The following is a 19008-nucleotide window of genomic DNA, read 5'->3' on the forward strand; positions in this document are numbered from 1 at the left end:
TAGGATTCACTAAATACTCGTGATTTTGAGTTCACGAAGACACTTCCGTTGTGAGATATGTATCCCCCCTTTTTAGTCCAGGTTGGTAGATGAGTTTGATGTGTGAGTTTACATTTGAGAGTGAGTTTGCCTCCTCTTTCCCCCACTTGCCTCATTCTCATACGTTATCTGTAAAATATTCTTTTTCAATGTGCCTGTATGAAATCTGTTCTTAGAGGCTGTGGGAGTGTTAAGATTAACTATGGACTCAATAGTAATGCAATGGGGTCTGAGATCACCCTGGCAGGCAAACACTTTGCATGAGGTGTAATTGAAAACACTAGTACAACTAAATAACCCAGTTTCCATTCTAAGCTTTGTCCCCTGTGCAGCATTCAAGGCAAAAGAAGCCCTGACCAGTGCCACGTGAAAAAAAGTAAAAGAACATGGATTTCAGATAAGAATGATCCAGAAACCAAAGGAATTTGGGAAGGACTTTATAGATGCAAAGGAGCAAATGCAGAACATGAAGAAAACTAAGAGGGCCTCAGTTCGGGGTGGGGAACCCACTGAGCTTCAAAAGATGTTTAAGCAGCATCTAAATGAAAAACCTCCCTGGGCGTGGTCAGTTGCCAACTCAAAAGGATGAGGGAGACATCATCGTCTTGCCTAATTGCACCCCCTCTTTCCTACTTAGAGCTTAGCAGGAGGGGCTGTAATATGATTACTTGTTGAGAAAGGGATTTCTAGTTGCTGCTTCAGAGGAGACTGAAATGACCTATTGCTTTCCTTTGATGTTTTGTTTGCTGACACAACTGCTGGACTTTGAAATGCAGTAGAACTCTAATTTAGTTCAGAAGCTTGTTTTTAAACATATATTTCAGTCAGAGAACTGATTTTTATCTAAAATCCACTTCTCAGAATTTTAAAAAATGCGTCTTTTCTTCACAAAAGGCATAAGTTTCCTCTCCCATCTCATCACTTTCATTTGGCTTCTCCAATTCCCTCTGAGCTGGGAGCAGACTTCTGGAAACAAGACTGTTGTGGAGCGCATGAGAGAGGGTCCTAGCCCCCAGCTGTTCTGTTCCCTCACTGTGCCATGTACTGGACCTCATGGATGGCCTCTAAGACTGGACCTAGATCAGCCTCGCTGCCAATCCTAGAGGACTACTAGGCCCAAGGAGGTTCCAGTGGAAAGGACGCAGGGACACGGCAGGCAGAGCGGGCTTCTCTCCTTCCAAGCTCGTGTGGGGAGAAAAATCAGACAGGTTAATTGCTACATCTTCATTAGTTGACTTTCCCCTGTGGGCTGGTCCTGTAGTATGGCCTAACCTTTAGTAAAGATAGTTATGCTAAAGGAACTAGGCACAGATGGACTTTAGGCTAGAATTCCATCTTCCCTCTGTCTCTGTCCTTTTCTCTGAGAAGTGTCCTTACTGCTTGAACCTCAGCAAAAGAGGTGGCCTCTGCAAGGGCTGGGTGGATAACGTGCACCCTATAGGCCAAGTTCTGCTTCACCTGTTTTCTTGGACCTGCACAGTTTTCTTTTTTTCTTTTTTCTCTTAATTTGAATGTCAGTGTCTTTAAAAAGGGCACAAACTCTCCAGGCCACTGTTAATCCCTAAATCCACCCTTCCCAGGCAGCCCACTTGGCTCATTCTGTGTTACCTAACACCACTGTGGGCTTCTGACCTTTCAACCTCTGGTGAATGAAAAATTCTCAGTTAACAGCCTCAGAAACAGCTTTAGATCCTGACGTTCCAGGGCCCTTGGAGAATAAAAGGTGGATCAAAGAGTAAACCAATCGCTCATAGACTGAGCTATTGGTTTAAAATGAGATTTAAAAATCCAATGAAGCCGCTCCTGGGCCTCCTGGTTCTGCATTTTCTGTTGGATGCCTGCACCTGGTGTGCACTCTGAAGACCACTTACAGGGTGGGACAACTGCAGAATTGCAAACCCCATGAGGTTCTGCTTGGAGTTTATGTCAACATAGATCTTGTCTTTTCTCAGCCTGTTTCCATCAAAGTAATGCTTAATTGGGGCTGATCTGGGCTCCGGGAAGGAAGGGCAGTCATTCTTCCACTGGATGCATTTAATTTTACTCTACCTAACAAGTTCAAAATGCTCTAGACTTTCATTCTTCCTTCCCTTCCTCCTCACACTTTTTCATCCTTTCCCTTCTTTGACTACCAAACCCAAATGGGGTATCAGTGGAGCAGCTAGGGGTTGGGTAGGGGCGAGAAACATTGTAGATCTTTATTTTATTCACCTCAAGCCCCACATTAAATCCCACATCCGTGTTTGCTAAAACATATAAGGTTCTGTAACCCCTGGTCATGTTCCTGGAGACCATTTAAAGTCATAAAATAAGCAATGTGTATTTTTTTGGAATGGTCAGTCATTTAAAACTATCATAGAACCAGCAAATGCACTATGAAACAGAAAGCAACATTCACTTTTTAAAAAGCTAAAACACAGGATTATAAAGACATTTGATGCTTTTTGCAGGTTTCTTCCAAATGTTTCCCTGTATCTCAGGGGATAGCTTTCAACTCTCTTTTGCTATTAGGAATATTTGGGTGAAAGTTTGAGAAACTGTGTGAAATTCTGGCAGATCTTTTTAGAAAAGTTTGCTTTTGTATCTGAGTGGAGTATTTTCTTATTTCTGGGGTTCATGGAATAAGGAATCATGTAGCCCTTGGCTGGACACTTAAATATGTTCCTGGACTTGCCAAAAAGACTTGGGTTGAATCACTGGACTGGACTTCAAATTCCCATTCGGAGACCACTGGGATCGTAAAACCTTTTGCTGCTGAGTCCATTTCTTGTAACTGGCTCCATGTATTTAAGAATAAATAATTCAGCTCTGTTAGTGTTGGTTTTGGGGTCCCCCTCCACAGCCCCAGCACAGTTATCCTGGTTTGTAGGAGCAGCATCCAGCATTCACATTTTCTCTGTTCTGCATTTGTTGGAAAGTAAATAAGCAGCAGTAAAGAAGCTGTATTATGCATGTTTTCTGCCTTGGGTGGCACCTGGAATTTGCTGAATTTGCTGAGTGCAACTTAAAGTTTAAAAGGCTCCTGAGCCTCACCTTTTTCATGCCATGCAAGTCAAATGGAAAACCAAATAATCAGCATAAGCAAGCTGGTGGGTCCTTTATCTTGGTCTCAACTGACTCCAGACCCTGTTGTGCAATTCCAGTGCTTCTTTTCTCCCCGCTTCCAGCTGTTAAGTCTCCATGACTGGACTTAAATAACCATCTCCTCTCCCCTTCTCAGAGAATCAACCACCGATTTTGCATAATACTTAGGACATTGTGGTACAAAAAACAAATTGAGGGCCCCAAAAAACCCAAAACAAACAGAAACCCATTGACAAAAATCATCTCCATTGATTTTGTAGGATGTCTTGTTTACTTTATGTCACTCTCACTAGAACTTAAAAATTACTTTTAAAGTAATAAAGCTGATTTTCACATGCCTTGTACAGACTTTCACTAATGCCAAGCAAAGGCATTTTGCCCAGATTGCTTTCCCCAGCTTATATACAGAGTTGAAAGCAGGGAACGGGGTGAAGTGGAATGGAAGAAGAGCAGATGTAAATACTAAGCATATTGCAGCTTCAGTGACTTGCCCCACAATGGGAGCCTGTCTTAGATCCTACAAATACCTGTTCAATCCTTCTAGGCAAGATGCTTAATTATTGTTATGTGTAGGGAAGAAAATTGTTATCGGCAGAAGGTATCTGAGTCACATGGCACCAAAATGTATCACTGGTAGCGAATATCCAAGTTATCGTCAGAGAATCCGTATAGGTCTGCAGCAACCTCTATTTTTACGTCCTCAGAAGAAAGAATTCAACTCAGGGTCATAGGCAGAAAAAGAGACTGAGGCAAGTTTCAGAGCAGGAGTGGAAGTTTATGTACGCCTGACAGCAGGAACATAAGGCAAGTGATACAGGAGACCGAAATTATTTTAAGCAGATAATGAGGGCAAAAGAGTCCTCGGCAGAAGGGCTTCCAACAAAGAACAGCCCAAGAAATCACTTCTTTTCCAACAAAGAGCAGCCTGGGAGATCGGGCTGCAAACACAGAGAAGGAAGCTGGAAACTTGCACAAGCGGATGCCAGCAGCTGCACAGTTAGAAAGAGGTGCCTGGGGCCAGGAATGTCCACCATGGGGGCTCCACCTCCCCTCTATTTTTAGCACATGCACAGTGAGAAAGAAATAAGTGGCCAGGCTCGGTGGCTCACGCCTGTAATCCCAGCACTTTGGGAGGCCAAGGCAGGCAGATCACAAGGTCAGGAGTTCGAAACCAGCCTGACCAACAAGGTGAAACCCTGTCTCCACTAAAAATACAAAAATTAGCCGTGTGTGGTGGCACCTGCCTGTAATCCCAGCTACTTAGGAGGCTGAAGCAGGAGAATCGCTTGAACCTGGGAGGCAGAGGTTGCAGTGAGCCAAGATCTCACCACTGCACTCCAACCTGGGTGACAGAGTGAGACTCCTCAAAAAAAAAAAAAAAAAAAAAAAAAAAAAAAAAAAAGAAGCAACATGGAGTAGCTACTCACCTGTATAATAAAAGATTGGGGTGGGGGCTGCCAGAGATTCGTGCCCTATGCCAATGGCACACATGGTCCTAACCAGTTTTTCATGCCCTATGTAGATCAGATACTGCCTCCCCACTAGCTCATCTATAAAACCCCCTGCATTTAACCACGGACAGGCAACTCATTTTTTCGGGACCCCTCTCTGGGGCAGAGAGCTATTCTCTTTCTTTCACCTACTAAAATTCTGCTCTAAACCCCACCCGTTATGTGTTTCCGCATCCTTTACCTCCAAGGCCGTGAGACCGAGAACCTTGGGTGTCACCCCAGACAACAAGGCCGCTTCACAAGTACACCTGGAAGAGAGCCAGGTGGACACCTTGGAGGTCAAGTGCCCCGTTTCATCTTGAACCTAGGATTTTATATGCTGGCCTACTTCCGGCATCTTGTGCCCGTTTCCCTCATTCTTCCCTTAGGGTGAACCTCCCACGTGCATAGTGCCCTGCTTGTGATTAGGAGGTGGGCATGTGCAGTGTGTTTAAGAAGCTGTATGCGTGCTCACCTAACGCTTTCTTCCCTTTTCCAGTGGAATGCCCCTAGGTCATACTCTGCCATTTTGTCTCTTAATGCGCATGCTCAAGCCCACTGGCCCAGTTCCTGAGATCTTATTGGAAGCTGCCGACTACCAATTTCAAGTGTATTCATCTGTTGGGAAACTGCCTCTCCCTGTTGCGGCCATGATCAATGATCATTTTAGAGTGGCAGTGTGACAACTGCCAAACCATCCCCTGATCATCACCTGACATTTCTGGTGGACTGGGAGGGGAGCCCTTCTCTGCCCCACTCATGCCTGACTACCTACCTACTGTAACAAAATCAGTATCTTGTCTTCCCAGTGATTCTTTATTTTGGTAATATAGAATCAACTTGTGGAGAAGGCAGCATGATGTACTGAACAAAGCTTCAACAGGCCAGGATTTAAATCCCAGAGCCACCATTTATTGGCCATGTACCATTAGATATGTGTTACAGACCTCTCCTGGTCCTCATTTTTTTCATCTGCAAAATGGGAAGTGATGGCAAGGATCAAATAAGACGACAACTATAAGAAGCAAGCCCAAAGCTAGGCACACATTAAATGTGTTTCCCTTCCCTTTTTAAGTCAGAATTTGGACTCTGAACATAAAATATAACTCCCCACCAAGAGCTGACTCTGACTGTGGGCACTGTTTCTATGAAGGAAGCTCTTGGTGGCCCTTTGTTGTAACTGTTGATTGCACACATCTGGAAACCATGACAACCGTTGTGCTTTGAGTTCAGCTTGGCCCAAATGTGGCTCTATATAAGGCAGCTTCTATACTTCAGTTTTTCCCAACACATCATAGCTTGGCTTGAGTTTGGGCAGAGGGGTGGGTGCCAAAGGAAATGTACAATGTCTGGGAAAAATTCGTATTCAACTAACAATTACCCAGATCCGTATGGCCCCACTGGGGCACTGCTCCTGGAGCTTTCGTGTCCATTCTCCCACTGAAAATGCAATAGGAAGCTTTATGATGATGCCTACTTTGCAGGTGTTTCGATGGCTCTGGGTGGTTTAAGTGACTTTCCAAGGTCCAGAGATAATAAGGCAAGGACTTGGGATAAGATCCCAGGCTTCTGTCATGGAAGAAAGCAGGTCACAAGGATTTGCGGTGTTGGAAGAACAGCGGCTGTAGCGTCTGCCTGCCAAAGTGTGCCTTGAGTTGACACTGTCTACAACAAGCACTGGAAGGCAAGAGAGGGGGAGGTCCTATGTAAGTTTCCTTGGCCTTTAGAAGAAACCCTGTGTCCAGGCTCTCTGTCAACTAAGGCACATATCGAGCTGGGGCAGGTAGTGATATATGGCTAATTAAATGTGCCACGTAAAAAATACTTGACCACAAATTTTAAAAAACAGTTTGTAAAACACTCCTGGCATCATTTCATCTTTTGGGGTTGTCACTTGTATTCGGAAGGTATTTTAGGACCAACATTAATTGTCATGCATTCATTCAACGAATATTTATTCACCTACTTACTATGTATGAAGCACTGTTTTGTTTCGTTGTTTTGGGACAGAATCTCACTCTGTTGCCTAGGCTGGAGTTGAGTGGCACGATATCTGCTAACTGCAACCTCCGCCTCCTGGGTTCAAGCGATTCCCGTGCCTCATACTCCCAAGTAGCTGGGATTACAGTTGTGTGCCACAACTTTCGGCTAATTTTCGTATTTTTTTTTTGTAGAGACGGGGTTTCACCATGTTGGCCAGGCTAGTCTTGAACTCCTGACCTCAGGTGATCCGCCCGCCTTGGCCTCCCAAATTACTGGGATTACAGGTGTGACCCACTGCGCCCGGCCATTAAAACTTTTTAACACAAAGTCTTCAAAATGCCATCTTTTGTAACCTTCATAGGTTACAAAAGGTATTAATAGATTGAGATTTGCTGGGGAAAGAATGCTAAAAAATAAGTCAGCTTTCTTTTCTGTAACCATTTAAAGAAATACAAAGTAATTCTACAGGCAATTCTTTGGTGGGCTTATTTGGTAATTTTTTTCTTTCTTTTCCATTTTTCTCTTGCTCTTTGGTTTGTAGGAGAACCCCTTTATTCCCAGGAGGCAGTTTTGAGTCCCAACATGTCCTGCATCGTCTCCTGTGCCCACTGCCAAAGGAAGGCTACCAGAGCGTGGGTTACAGCACAGCTCTGATTGGATGATAAGCAAGGAGAGTAATATGCTCCTAGGGGGTTAGAGAAAAAAAAAAAACAACTAGAATACCAGAATGTAGTATTTCAAATTTCCTCCCTCCAAATCAAAAGCCTTGTGAATGAAATTATGACCATTATTCAAGTGTAATTATACTGAGTATGTAAAATGGAAACACTGAAAGTAAATCATACATTTGGATATTACATTTCATATTTGAGAACATTCCAGAAACATTTTATTATTGTTGAGTGTAATGTCAGGAGACAAACTTCTCTAAATTTTATACATAAATTTTTCCATTTTCTCTGTTTCCCATTTATGTCAAGTTGAACACATGGTATGACTTTTAATATTCTCTCTTCCTTCTTCTTCCCCACATTGAATGTCAAGTGATCACATTCAATCTTGATTATCCTAAATTTACCCTTAGGATCTATCACCCCATTGTGTGTTGCAGCCAGAAGAAGAGGGTTTTTAAATTAGTATCAAAAGGAGAGGCCAGGCTTGGTGGCTCATGCCTATAATTCCAGCACTTTGGAAGGCTGGGGCAGGAAGATCCCTTGAGCCCAGGAGTTTCAGACCAGCCTGGGCAACATGGTGAGATTTTGTCTCTACAAAAAAAAAAAAAAAAAGATTTTTTAAATTTAGCAGGGTGTGGTGGCATGCCCTGTAGTCTCAGCTACTATGGAGGCTGAGGTGGGAGGATCACTTGATCCTGGAAGGTGGAGGCTGCAGTAAGCCGAGTGGCACCAGTGCACTCCTGTCAAGAGAGAGAGAGAGACAGAGGCTCTAAATAAACCTATAAAACTATAAAACTGGGGTCTTATGGATGCTAGCAAATATCTTGGAAAGAACTGCCAGCGCCAATCAATTACGGAAGACCACTGTGGCTACAGGCTGTTCTCCAGCTCAGGTGTCAACTCGTGGAAACCGGGTAATACCGAGGGAATTGCGGATTGTCCCGTAAACAGGATCTCGCAGATATGGGGGCGTAGGAAGAGGCTCCTCAGGCCCGCTCCAACCCCAACGGACTTGGGGGTTGGCGGTGAACGACGGGTGGCCCCGCGCCGCGCCAGCTGGGGGCGCCCGAGCGCGAGCGTGGGGCGGCGCCGTTGGGATCACAGCCGAGGCGGGAGAATGGCTTCCAGCTTCAAGAAGCCCAGCGCCGCCCCCACCAGCCAAAAGAGAAAGGTGGCGCCTAAGCCGGAGCTCACTGAAGATCAGAAGCAAGAAGTTCGGGAAGCGTTTGACCTCTTTGACGCGGACGGAAGCGGGACCATCGACGTGAAGGAGCTGAAGGTGGCCATGAGAGCTCTGGGCTTCGAACCCAGGAAGGAAGAGATGAAGAAGATGATCTCCGAGGTGGACAAGGAAGGCACGGGGAAGATCAGCTTCAATGACTTCCTGGCCGTGATGACTCAGAAGATGTCCGAGAAGGACGCCAAAGAAGAAATCCTGAAGGCCTTCAGGCTCTTTGATGACGATGAGACCGGGAAGATCTCGTTCAAAAACCTGAAGCGAGTGGCCAACGAGCTGGGGGAAAACCTCACGGATGAGGAGCTGCAGGAGATGATCGACGAAGCTGATCGGGACGGGGACGGCGAAGTGAATGAGGAGGAGTTCCTTCGGATCATGAAGAAGACCAACCTTTACTGAAGTCGGTTCAGAAGCTAAAGTGACTCTGGGTTCCCCGCTTCCATTTTGTGAAACCTTAGAGGACAGCGGCTGCCTGTCCCTTCTTCACCCCCTCACCCCCATAATTTGTCTAGATCTATTTCCATATCTCTAGTTCAATTATAGAATTTGAAAGATGCTTGTAATGTGAGTTTTGGTTTTTAATTCTCAAGAGCCAACCTGGAGTACACAAGGTTAAACAAAAGGGCCCTGAAGTTTGAGTGCACCCTCCATTTGCCCTGTGCTGAACTTGCAGAGACATCCGTTGAGCTGGAGGCAGGACAGCTTCTGGGACACACAAAAATGTGGTTCCCTTTGTCACTTCTTTGGTGGTCTTAAATTATCTTGCTTCATATATCATTCCTTAAATTCCAGTCATTGTTCCAGCATAATGAGATGGAATCTGCCAGTAGATTTGCCTAGCCTGTCCACTTAGCTGAATACCAGTTTGAAGGAAAACAGAGAGGCCACTTACAAACTTACTGAGCTTAGGACAGATAATCTTATAAAAAATAGGCTTGCTTGGGTGGTAGTACGTTGTGCAATTTAGACTATTCACTGGCTTCATACGTGCAAATGATTCTTCGTTTGTGTGTAAATTGTCCACCGATTCTTCGTTTGTGTGTAAATTGTCCACCGTGTGTTTATCTAGGGCTAGTATGTATACCTGGGCTACAGAATAAAAATCTAATACTGGCCCAAGCAAAGCATAATTTGCTTAAGAGGTTATGCTAACAAATGATTTTGAGTAAATATTTACAAATGTAGGATCTTAGTTTAGGAAATTGTAGGGAATACCTTAATATAACATTTTAAGCTACTTACAGTCCTTGGAAATATCAACAAATATCTTAGTTACCAGACCATTATAACCTTAGTCATCTTATTACTGCTTGATTATAAGACATTTTCTCCCCGCCAGTCCTTAGAACATCTTGGTTCTTGGTACTTGACTTATAGCCCCTCTGACATATAGTTGATGTTAGAGTGTCTGGCATTTAAGTAGTGCTCTATTTTACAAATCCCAGTAAACTGTTCCACTGTGGCTTGTTTATGTGTTAATACTGCTTGTTTTCTGTTATAAATTCTTTCTTGCTTTGGAGTAAGTAAGGTATCTATCGTTTTGAATATCTACAAATCTGAAGTTAAAGAAAATTTTTAAAATGTAATTGTGGGAAAATAAATAGATCTGCTGAGATGGAGGCTTTGACTAGTGTTTTAATAATAGGCAACAAAACAAAGAGGCAGGATATTTTGGTCACAACTAAACCTAAATTAAATCCTCATACAAAGCCCCATTAAGATAAATGCTCAAATTCTGGGAACATTTCACTTGCTTTGCCAGCAATTTTACCCTTCAGAGGGTGTGGATCTAATCAGGGGAACAAACTACCCTGGACTTAATTCTCATTAACAGGGACTAATTTGTCAAAGCGGCAGTACTAGCTGAAGTGATGGGTATGGAAGCATTCACTGTGAGGATTTTGCTGAGGTGCCTGGCACAGGGCAGGGGAACTCACCTAGGCTGCAAGATGCTAATGGTTCAGGTTCAAAGTCTTAGTGTGGACTCAGGTGCAGTCAGGATGGGAACAGGTGCAACTTGGGCCAACATCAGTATGAAGGGCCTGATCTGAGGGCGGGGGGGAGGAGAGGGTATTCTGGGAAGCCTGAGTTCCTGGTATCCTGTTGACCAGAGTCTTGGCCCAAGGATCAATGTATGAATTAAAGTAGAAATACCAGAAACAAAGAAAGTTGGCAGAAACTAGGAGAAGCAGAGTCTCAGCCAACTGGACTGGGCTCAGTCTTGGCTACTGGCCCAGCAGATGATAGAAGAGAAAACCAGGAACCCAGGCTGAAGCCCAGCGGTCGGGCTGGCCACACACCATGCATGGCCTTACAGGGGTGGCCTGAGGGCATGGTCCATTCCAAACAAGGAAAAGGGGCTCCAGAATATTTCTGAATCCCACTCACTGCCAGGGAAGAACCTCTCAATTCACTGAATAGTGCATTCTCCTGACTCTCAATAGGCTCATACTCTAGAGAATATGGGGACAAGGGGAGGAGGGTCTACTGGAACAAACTTAAAGTGGCATTTAAATTTTAAGATAAGTTAATCATACATTGGCTGGGCCAGCCATGTCTCTTAGTCTTTACAAAAGTAGAACACAAAATTCAATGGAAATCTGCAGACAACTATTTGCAGATGAGGAAACACGGCTATAAAGATTGGGAAGAACTGGCCAGGTGCAGTGGCTCACGCCTGTAATCCCAGCACTGTGGGAGGTCAAGGCAGGTGGATCACTTGAGATCAGGATTTGGAGACCAGCCCGGGCAACATTGTAAAGCCCTGTCTCTACTCAAATTACAAAAATTAGTACTCCAGCCTGGTTGACAGAGCAAGACTCTTTGAAAAAAAAAAAAAAAGAGGAGAGAGAGAGAGAGAGAGAGAGAGAGAGAGAGAGAGAGAGAGAGAGACTGGTCCCAAGGCATTCCAAATTGGAATGAGGAATTTGGGCCTTTAAAACTTCTCATTGACTGTCAGTCACTGGGCATGAGCAGTCCCCAGGAAGCGGGGATGACCTTGAGCAAGGTGGACGTCTTCAGTCAAGGGCAATCACTGGTTAGTTCCACTGTTTTTTTTTTTGTTTTTTTTTTTTTTGTAGTGGCATGATCTCGAATCACTGCAACCTCCGCCTCCCAGGTTCAAGCAATTCTCCTGCCTCAGCCTCCCGAGTAGCTGGGACTACAGGCACCTGCCACCATGCCCAGCTAATTTTTGTATTTTTAGTAGAGACTAGGTTTTACCACATTGGCCGGAATGGTCTTAAACCTTCTTAACTTTTGAAGGATAATTTCACGGGAAGAATTCTAGTTTAGTGTATTTTTCTTTTAATACTTTAAATATTTCACTCCACTTTCTTCTTGCTTATGTGGTTTCTGAAGAGAATGATGTAATTCTTATTCTTGTTTCTGCGCAGATAAGGTGGTTTCATACCTCTGGTTTCTTTCAAGAATTTCTCTTTGTGTTTGATTTCCTACAGTTTGAATATGATATAATTATGTGTAGTTTTGGGGCTATTTATCCTGTCTGATGTAGTCTGAGCTTCCTAGGTCTGTGGTATGGTGTCTTGTCATTGATTTGGGAAAATTCTAGTCATTATTACTTCAAATATTTCTTCTGTTCCTTTGTGTTTTTTAAACTTGCACCAACTTTTTAATTGATACATGATATTTTACATATTTTTGGGGTATATGTGATACTTCATTACCTGCACAGAATGTGTAATGATCAAGTCAAGGTGTTTGGGCTATTACCTTGAGTATGTGTCGTTTGTATGTGTTGGGAGCTTTCCAAGTCCTCTGTTATCTGTTATAATAATTTTGAATTATACAATGCCTTGTTGTTAACTAGTCATCCTGCTCTGCTCTCAAACACTACGATTTATTCCTTCTATCTAACTGGGTGTTTTACCCATTAACCAACCTCTCTTCATCCCCTCTACCCACACACCTTTCCCAGCCTTGGGTATCTATCATTCTACTCTCTACCTCCATGAGATCAGCATTTGTAACTCCCACACATGAGTGAGAACATGTGGTATTTGTTTTGCTCTGTCTAGATTATTTCATTAAAGATAATGACCTTTTGTTCCATCCAGGTCACTGCAAATAACAAGATTTCATTGTTTATTCTTTTTATGGCCAAATAGTGTTCCACTGTTTATATAGAACACATTTTCTTTATCCATGTGTGCATTGATGAACACTGAGGTTGATCCATATCTTGGCTATTGTGAATAGTGCTGCAATAAACATGGGGGTGCAGGTATCCTTTTAATATACTGATTTCTTTTCCTTTGGATAAATACCCAGTAGTAGGATTGCTGGATCATGTGGTAGATGTATTTTTAGTTTTTAAAGAAACCTCCATACTCTTCCATCATGGCTGTATTAATTTACATTCCCATCAACAGTATATGAGTTCCCCTTTTTTTCTGCATCCTCACCAGCATCTATTATTTTTGTCTTTTTAACAATGGCCTTTCTAACAGGGGTAAGATGATATCTCATTGTGGTTTTGATTTGCATTTCCCTGATGATTAGTGATGTCAAGCATTTTTCCATATGCCCATTGGCCATTTGTATGTCTTCTTTTGATGAAGTCTGCTTGTGTCCTTTGCCCACTGTTTGTACTCCTTTCTTTTTTCCTTCTCCCTTTGGTATTCACCTCACACATATGTCAGACTTTTTGTAATTGTCCCACAAGTCTTGCATTTTCTGTTCTTTTTCATTCTTTCTTCTCTTTGTGTTTCAGTCTTGGAAGTTTCTATTGATATTCAAGCTCACTGATTCTTCCTCTGACTCTGTTCAGTCTGTTAATAAGCCCTTCAAAGGCTTTCTCCCTCCCCTCCCCTCCCCTCCCCTCCCCTCCCCTCTCTCTCTCTCTCTCTTTCGAAACCAGTTCTCACTATGCTGCTCAGGCTAGCCTAGAACCCTTGGGCTCAAGTGATCCTCTCAGCTCAGCCTTCCAAGTAGGTGGTACAAATGCACCATTCTATCATACCCAGCAATTCTTCATTTCTGTTACAGTGGTTTTTATTTCTAGCATTTTCTTTTGATTCTTTCCTAGAGTTTCCATCTCTCTGCTTACATACACATTTGTTCTCTCATATTGTCCACTTTTTCCATTAGAGCCTTCAGCATATTAATTATAGTTATTTTCAATTCTAACCTGATAATTCCAAAATCTCGGTCATATCTGAGTCTGTTTCTATGCTTGGTTTGTCTCCTCAGACTCTGTTTTTTCCTTTTAGGATGTTCCTTATCTTTTTTTGTTGAAAACCAGACATGATGTATCAGATAAAAGTAATTGAGGTAAACAGGCCTTTAATATGAGGTTTTATGTTTATCTGGCTTGGAGTTAGGCTGTGTTTACTGTTTAACATAGCTTTGGTGTCAGAGGCTAAAATTTCCTCTGGTGCCCTTGTTTTTGTCTCTCCTGTTATGTTTGGGTTTCTCTAGAGTCTCCGTGAATATGGTGTGAGGCTTAAGGTTCTTTACCTGTAACTCCTCTTATTATACAGGAGCCCTGCTGATGTGGTGGTAAGGTGGGAGGATGGGAGTAAGTATTCAGCAGTCCTGTGATCAGGTCTCAGTCTTTTAATAAGCCTGAGTATTCCCCTTTCCCTTTCCCCATGTTAGAGTGGCCTGCAGTTGGGGGTATCCATTATCCCAGGTTGGTAGGCTTTGGTAAAACCACAGTCTATCAAGCTGTGGTAAAATAATTTCCCTGCGGTCTGGCTTTGTTAAGGAGAACAGAGGGCTCTGTGGGTATTTCAAAATTGCTACTTTTCCTCTCTCCCTGTTGGAAGCACAAGGGAATTTCTCTTGATCTTCACCCTGAGAGTCTGGGGGGGTTCCTGCAGGTAAAACTCAGGCAAGTATGAGGGCCTGCACACAAAGCGTCTGCTGGAGTTTGTTCTATAGCCCCAGTTCTCTAATGAATCTAAGAAGAGTTGTTGATTTTCAATTTGTCCAACTTAATTCTTGTTTTGAAGACAGAAGTGATGACTTCCAAGCTCTTTATATGTTGAACCCAAACCTATATTATTTTCAATTAGCAATTGCATATAGCAACTGTACACTGCATTTATAGAAATATAACTGATGTTTGCCTGTGTATCTTTTTTCCTATTATGTTACTGAATTCACTTCTTAGTTCTAGGAGTTTTTTAAATACATCCCTTAGAATATTCTATATACATAATCATGTCATCTGCACATAAGGACAGTTTTGTTTCTTTTTCTAGTCTGTATTTCTTATTCCCTTTTCTTGCCTTATTGCACTGGCTAGAACTTCCAGCACTATATTAAAATAAGAGTGGTAAAAGTGAACATTCTTTCTTTGTTGCTGATCTTGGGGGGAAAGTATTCAGTCTTTCAGCGCTGAGCATAATGTTAGCTGTAGGTGTTTTAAATCTTTATCTAGTTGAGGAAGTTACCTTTTATTCCAATTTTTCTGAGAGTTTATATCATAAATTTTGTCAAATTTTTTGCATGGATCGATATGATTATGTGATTTTCTTCTTTAGTTACTGTAGTGGGTTACATTGATTTATTTCTATTATTGAACCAGCCTGCGTTCCTGGAATAAACCCCGTTTGGTCATGATGTGTAATTATTTTTTTTTATATATTGCTGAATTCTATTTGCTGATATTTTGTTAAGGATTTTTGCATCTATGTTCATGAGGGATCTGGGCTGGTAGGTTTTATTTCCCCCTGCAATGTCTTTGTCTGGTTTTGATATTAAGGTAATTTTTTTTTTTTTTTGAGTCTCACTGTCACCCTGGCTGGAGGGCAGTGGTGCGCTCTTGGCTCACTGCAACCTCCACCTCCTGGGTTCAAGCAATTCTCCTGCCTCAGGCTCCCCAGTAGCTGGGATTATAGGTGCACACCACTACACCTGGCTAATTTGGTATTAAGGTAATATTATCATCATAAAATGAACTGGGAAGTGTGCCCTCTTATTTATTTATTTATTTATTTTTCTGAGACAGTCTTCTTGTTGCCCAGGCTGGAGTACCGTGGTACAATCATGGCTCACTGCAGCCTCAAACTGCTGGGCTCAAGTGATCCTCCTGCCTCAGCCTTCCCAGTACAGGGGCAGGCTACCACTTCTGGCCAATTTTTAAATTTTTCCTTTGTAGAGAGGGGTCTCACTCTGTTGCCCAGAGGACCTCAAGCAATTCACCTACCTTGGCCCCTCTTCTTATATTTTATGGAAGAATTATGGGAGTTAATTCTTCTTTAAAGTTTCGTTAGAATTCTTCAGTGAAACTGTATGGACTTGAAGATTTGGTTTTTTTTTTTCTTTTTTCTTTTTTTTTTTTTTTTTGAGATGGGTTTCCCCCTTGTCCCCCAAGCTGGGGGGGAGGGGGGGGCCCTCTGCTCACTACAACCTCTGCCTCCCGCGTTCAAGTGATTCCCCTGCCTCACTCAGCCTCTGGAGGAGTTGGGATTACAGGCACCTGCCACTACGCCTGGCTAATTTTTTGTGTTTTTAGTAGAGATGGGGTTTCACCATGTTGGCCAGGCTGGTCTCGAACTTCTGATCTCAGGTGATCCACCCACCTTGGCCTCCCAAAGTGTTGGGATTACAGGTGTGAGCCACCGCACCTGGCTGAAGATTTCTTTTTGGGGAGTTTTAAATTATACAATCAGTTTGCTTAATAGGTATAAGCTATTCAAGTTATCTATTTTATACTGGGTGAGTTGCAATAGTTTGTGGTTTATGGGTTTATATGGTCCATTTCATCTGAGGTATAAAATTTATTTGTGTAGTATTGTTGCTAGTATTCCCTTGTTAATTTTTATGTTCACATGGTATATGGTGATGGTCCTGGTTTAATTCCTAATATTAGTAACTATCTCACTCTCTTCTCTCTCTCTCTCTCTCTCTGGTAAGTCTTTTTAGAGGTTTGTCAATTTTGTTGACATTTTTCCCCTTAAAGAATCAGCTCTTTGTTTCATGGATTTTCTGCTTTTGTGTTTTCAACTTCATTGATTTCTGCTGTTTGTTATTTCTCTCCTTCTGTTGGTTGTGGGTTTGTTTCGCTTTTCTTTTTCTATATATTTGACGTGAAATCTTACATTATTCATTTTGGACTTTTCCTCTTTTTTGATGTATGCATTTAGTATTCTAAATTTACTTCTTAGTGCTGCATACTGTTTGAACTATGTCTGACAAATATTGTTTTTAAATCTTTATTCAGTTCAATGTATTTTTAAAATTTCCTTCTATGCCTCTTTTTTTTTTTTTTTTTTTTTTTTTGAGGCGGAGTCTTGCTCTGTTGCCCAGGCTGGAGTGCAGTGGCCAGATCTCAGCTCACTGCAAGCTCCGCCTCCCAGGTTCCCGCCATTCTCCTGCCTCAGCCTCCCAAGTAGCTGGAACTACAGGCGCCAGCCACCTTGCCCGGCTAGTTTTTTGTATTTTAGTAGAGACGGGGTTTCACTGTGTTCGCCAGGATGGTCTCGATCTCCTGACCTTGTGATCCGCCCGTCTCGGCCTCCCAAAGTGCTGGGATTACAGGCTTGAGCCACCGCACCCGGCCTATGCCTCTTCTTTGACTTGTTATTTAGAATTGTGTTGTTTAGTTTCCAAGTATTTACATTTTCCTGTTATCTTTCTGCATTGATTCTGTCGTAGTCAGAGTGCATGCTCTGTACAGTTTCAGTTCTTTCAAATTTATTGAGCTTTGTTTAATGGATCTGGATACAGTTTATCTTGGCATATACACACACACACACACACACACACATACACAAACACACACACATGTATATATGTGGCCCTTGAAAAGAAAGTGTATCTGCTGTTTGGTGGAATGTTTGGAGTGTTCTGTAAGTGATGATTAGATACTGTTGGTTGATGATGTTGTTGAGTTTTCCGATAACCCTACTGAGTTAAGTCTATTTAGTCTGTCAGTTATTCAGAGAGAGAGGTGTTGAACTCTGGAATTTGAATTGTGGATTTGTCCATTTCTTCTTTCAGTTGTGTTAGTTTTTTCTTCACATATTTTACAATTCTGTTGTTTGGTGCATACACATTTAGGATTACTATAACTTCTTGGTGGATTGACCCTTTTACATTATATAATGTCTTTTTCTGTCCCTGGTCATTGTAGTTGCTCTGAAGTCTGTGTTTTCTCAATATAAATAGGCAACTCTGCTTTCTTTTGATTAATGTTTACATGATACATCTTTTTGTATTCTTTTACTTTCAACTTACTTATTGTTATAGTTGAAGTGAGTTTCTTGTAGACAGCATATAGTAGGTCATGTGTATCCATATATACACACATATATATATATAATTTTTTTTTTTTTGAGATAGAGTTTCACTCTGTCACTCAGGCTGGAGTGCAGTGGTGCGATCTTGGCTCACTACCACCTCTGCCTCCTGGGTTCAAGCGATTCTTGTGCCGCAGCCTCCCCAGTAGCTGGGATTACAGGCACACGCCACCAAGCCCAGCTAATTTTTGTATTTTTAGTAGAAACAGGGTTTAACCATCATGGCCAGGCTGGTGTTGAACTCCTGATCTCAAGTGATCCACCCACCTTGGCCTCCCGAAGTGCTGGTATTACAGGTGTGAGCCACTGTGCCTAATATTTTTAATCCACTCAATCTTTGTCTTCTACTGGTGTAGAAGCATTTAATGTAAATGTTGATATGTAAGAGCTTGAATCTGTTATGCTTTTGCTTTCTCTATGTTATCTCAATTTTTAATTTCTCTTTCTTTTTTCTTTTTCATATTTGCTAATGAACACTGTGAGTCATTCCATTTTGATTTGCTTATAGTGTTTTTTAGTGTGTCTCTTTGCATAGCTTTTTAAGGGGTTACTTTAAGTATTTCATTATTTATTCATAACTTATCACAGTATATTGGTATCATTATTTTACCAGTTCAAGTAAAGTATAGAAATGTTCCTCTCTTTACATTCCTTTACCTCATTTATAATATAGTTGTCTTAGGTATTTCTTGTACATACATTTTAAACCAGATGAGTGTTATTTTTGCTTTAGCTATCAAATAATTCCAAAAACTCAAGAAGAAAAGGAAAGCTCTTACTGTATTGACCCAAATTTTGATTTACCATGTTGTTTCTTACCTCTTTATGCCCCATAGGTCCTTCTTCTATCGTTTTCTTTTTATTTAGAGAACTTCCTAGCCGTTCTATTGGAGTAGATCTCCTAGTGACAAATTCTCTTAGCTTTCTTCCCTCTGTGAATGTCTTTTTTTTTTTTTTTTTTTTTGAGACGGAGTCTCGCTCTGTCACCCAGGCTGGAGTGCAGTGGCCGGATCTCGGCTCACTGCAAGCTCCGCCTCCCAGGTTTACCCCATTCTCCTGCCTCAGCCTCCCGAGTAGCCGGGACTACAGGCGTCAGCCACCTCGCCCGGCTAATTTTTCTGTATTTTTTAGTAGAGACGGGGTTTCACCGTGTTAGGCAGGATGGTCTCGATCTCCTGACCTCGTGATCTGCCCGTCTCGGCCTCCCAAAGTGCTAGGATTACAGGCTTGAG

The 19008-nt window shown here is 42.3% G+C and overlaps 1 protein-coding gene and 1 long non-coding RNA gene across 3 annotated transcripts in view; one reads left to right on the forward strand and one right to left on the reverse strand.

The window, feature by feature from the left end:
• The window catches only part of LOC108530568 (uncharacterized), a 30473-nt gene extending 22202 nt beyond the window's left edge, over positions 1-8271 (reverse strand). Inside the window, exons 1-2 of one of the 2 annotated variants that reach the window (XR_001885883.1) lie at positions 8192-8271; positions 6091-6290 (exon numbers count right to left, since the gene is read on the reverse strand). This is a non-coding gene — a long non-coding RNA (uncharacterized LOC108530568). Of the gene's footprint in view, positions 1-5994; positions 6291-8191 lie in introns of both variants that reach the window. The other variant, XR_001885882.1, reaches the window with a different exon arrangement.
• Positions 8272-8314: 43 nt separating this feature from the next.
• CETN1 (centrin 1) lies at positions 8315-10120 on the forward strand. The gene has a single exon (XM_017873540.1). The coding sequence runs from the start codon at positions 8388-8390 to the stop codon at positions 8904-8906; it is 519 nt and encodes a 172-aa protein (XP_017729029.1). The 5' UTR covers positions 8315-8387; the 3' UTR covers positions 8907-10120.
• Positions 10121-19008: the final 8888 nt, after the last annotated feature.

The sequence above is a fragment of the Rhinopithecus bieti genome, unplaced genomic scaffold, assembly GCF_001698545.2.
Source record: "Rhinopithecus bieti isolate Rb0 unplaced genomic scaffold, ASM169854v2 scaffold_6946, whole genome shotgun sequence".
NCBI lineage: Eukaryota > Metazoa > Chordata > Mammalia > Primates > Cercopithecidae > Rhinopithecus > Rhinopithecus bieti.

Coding starts and splice junctions, on each gene's coding strand:
- CETN1 (XM_017873540.1), top strand. CDS start 8,388: ATGGCTTCCAGCTTCAAGAAGCCCAGCGCCGCCCCCACCAGCCAAAAG.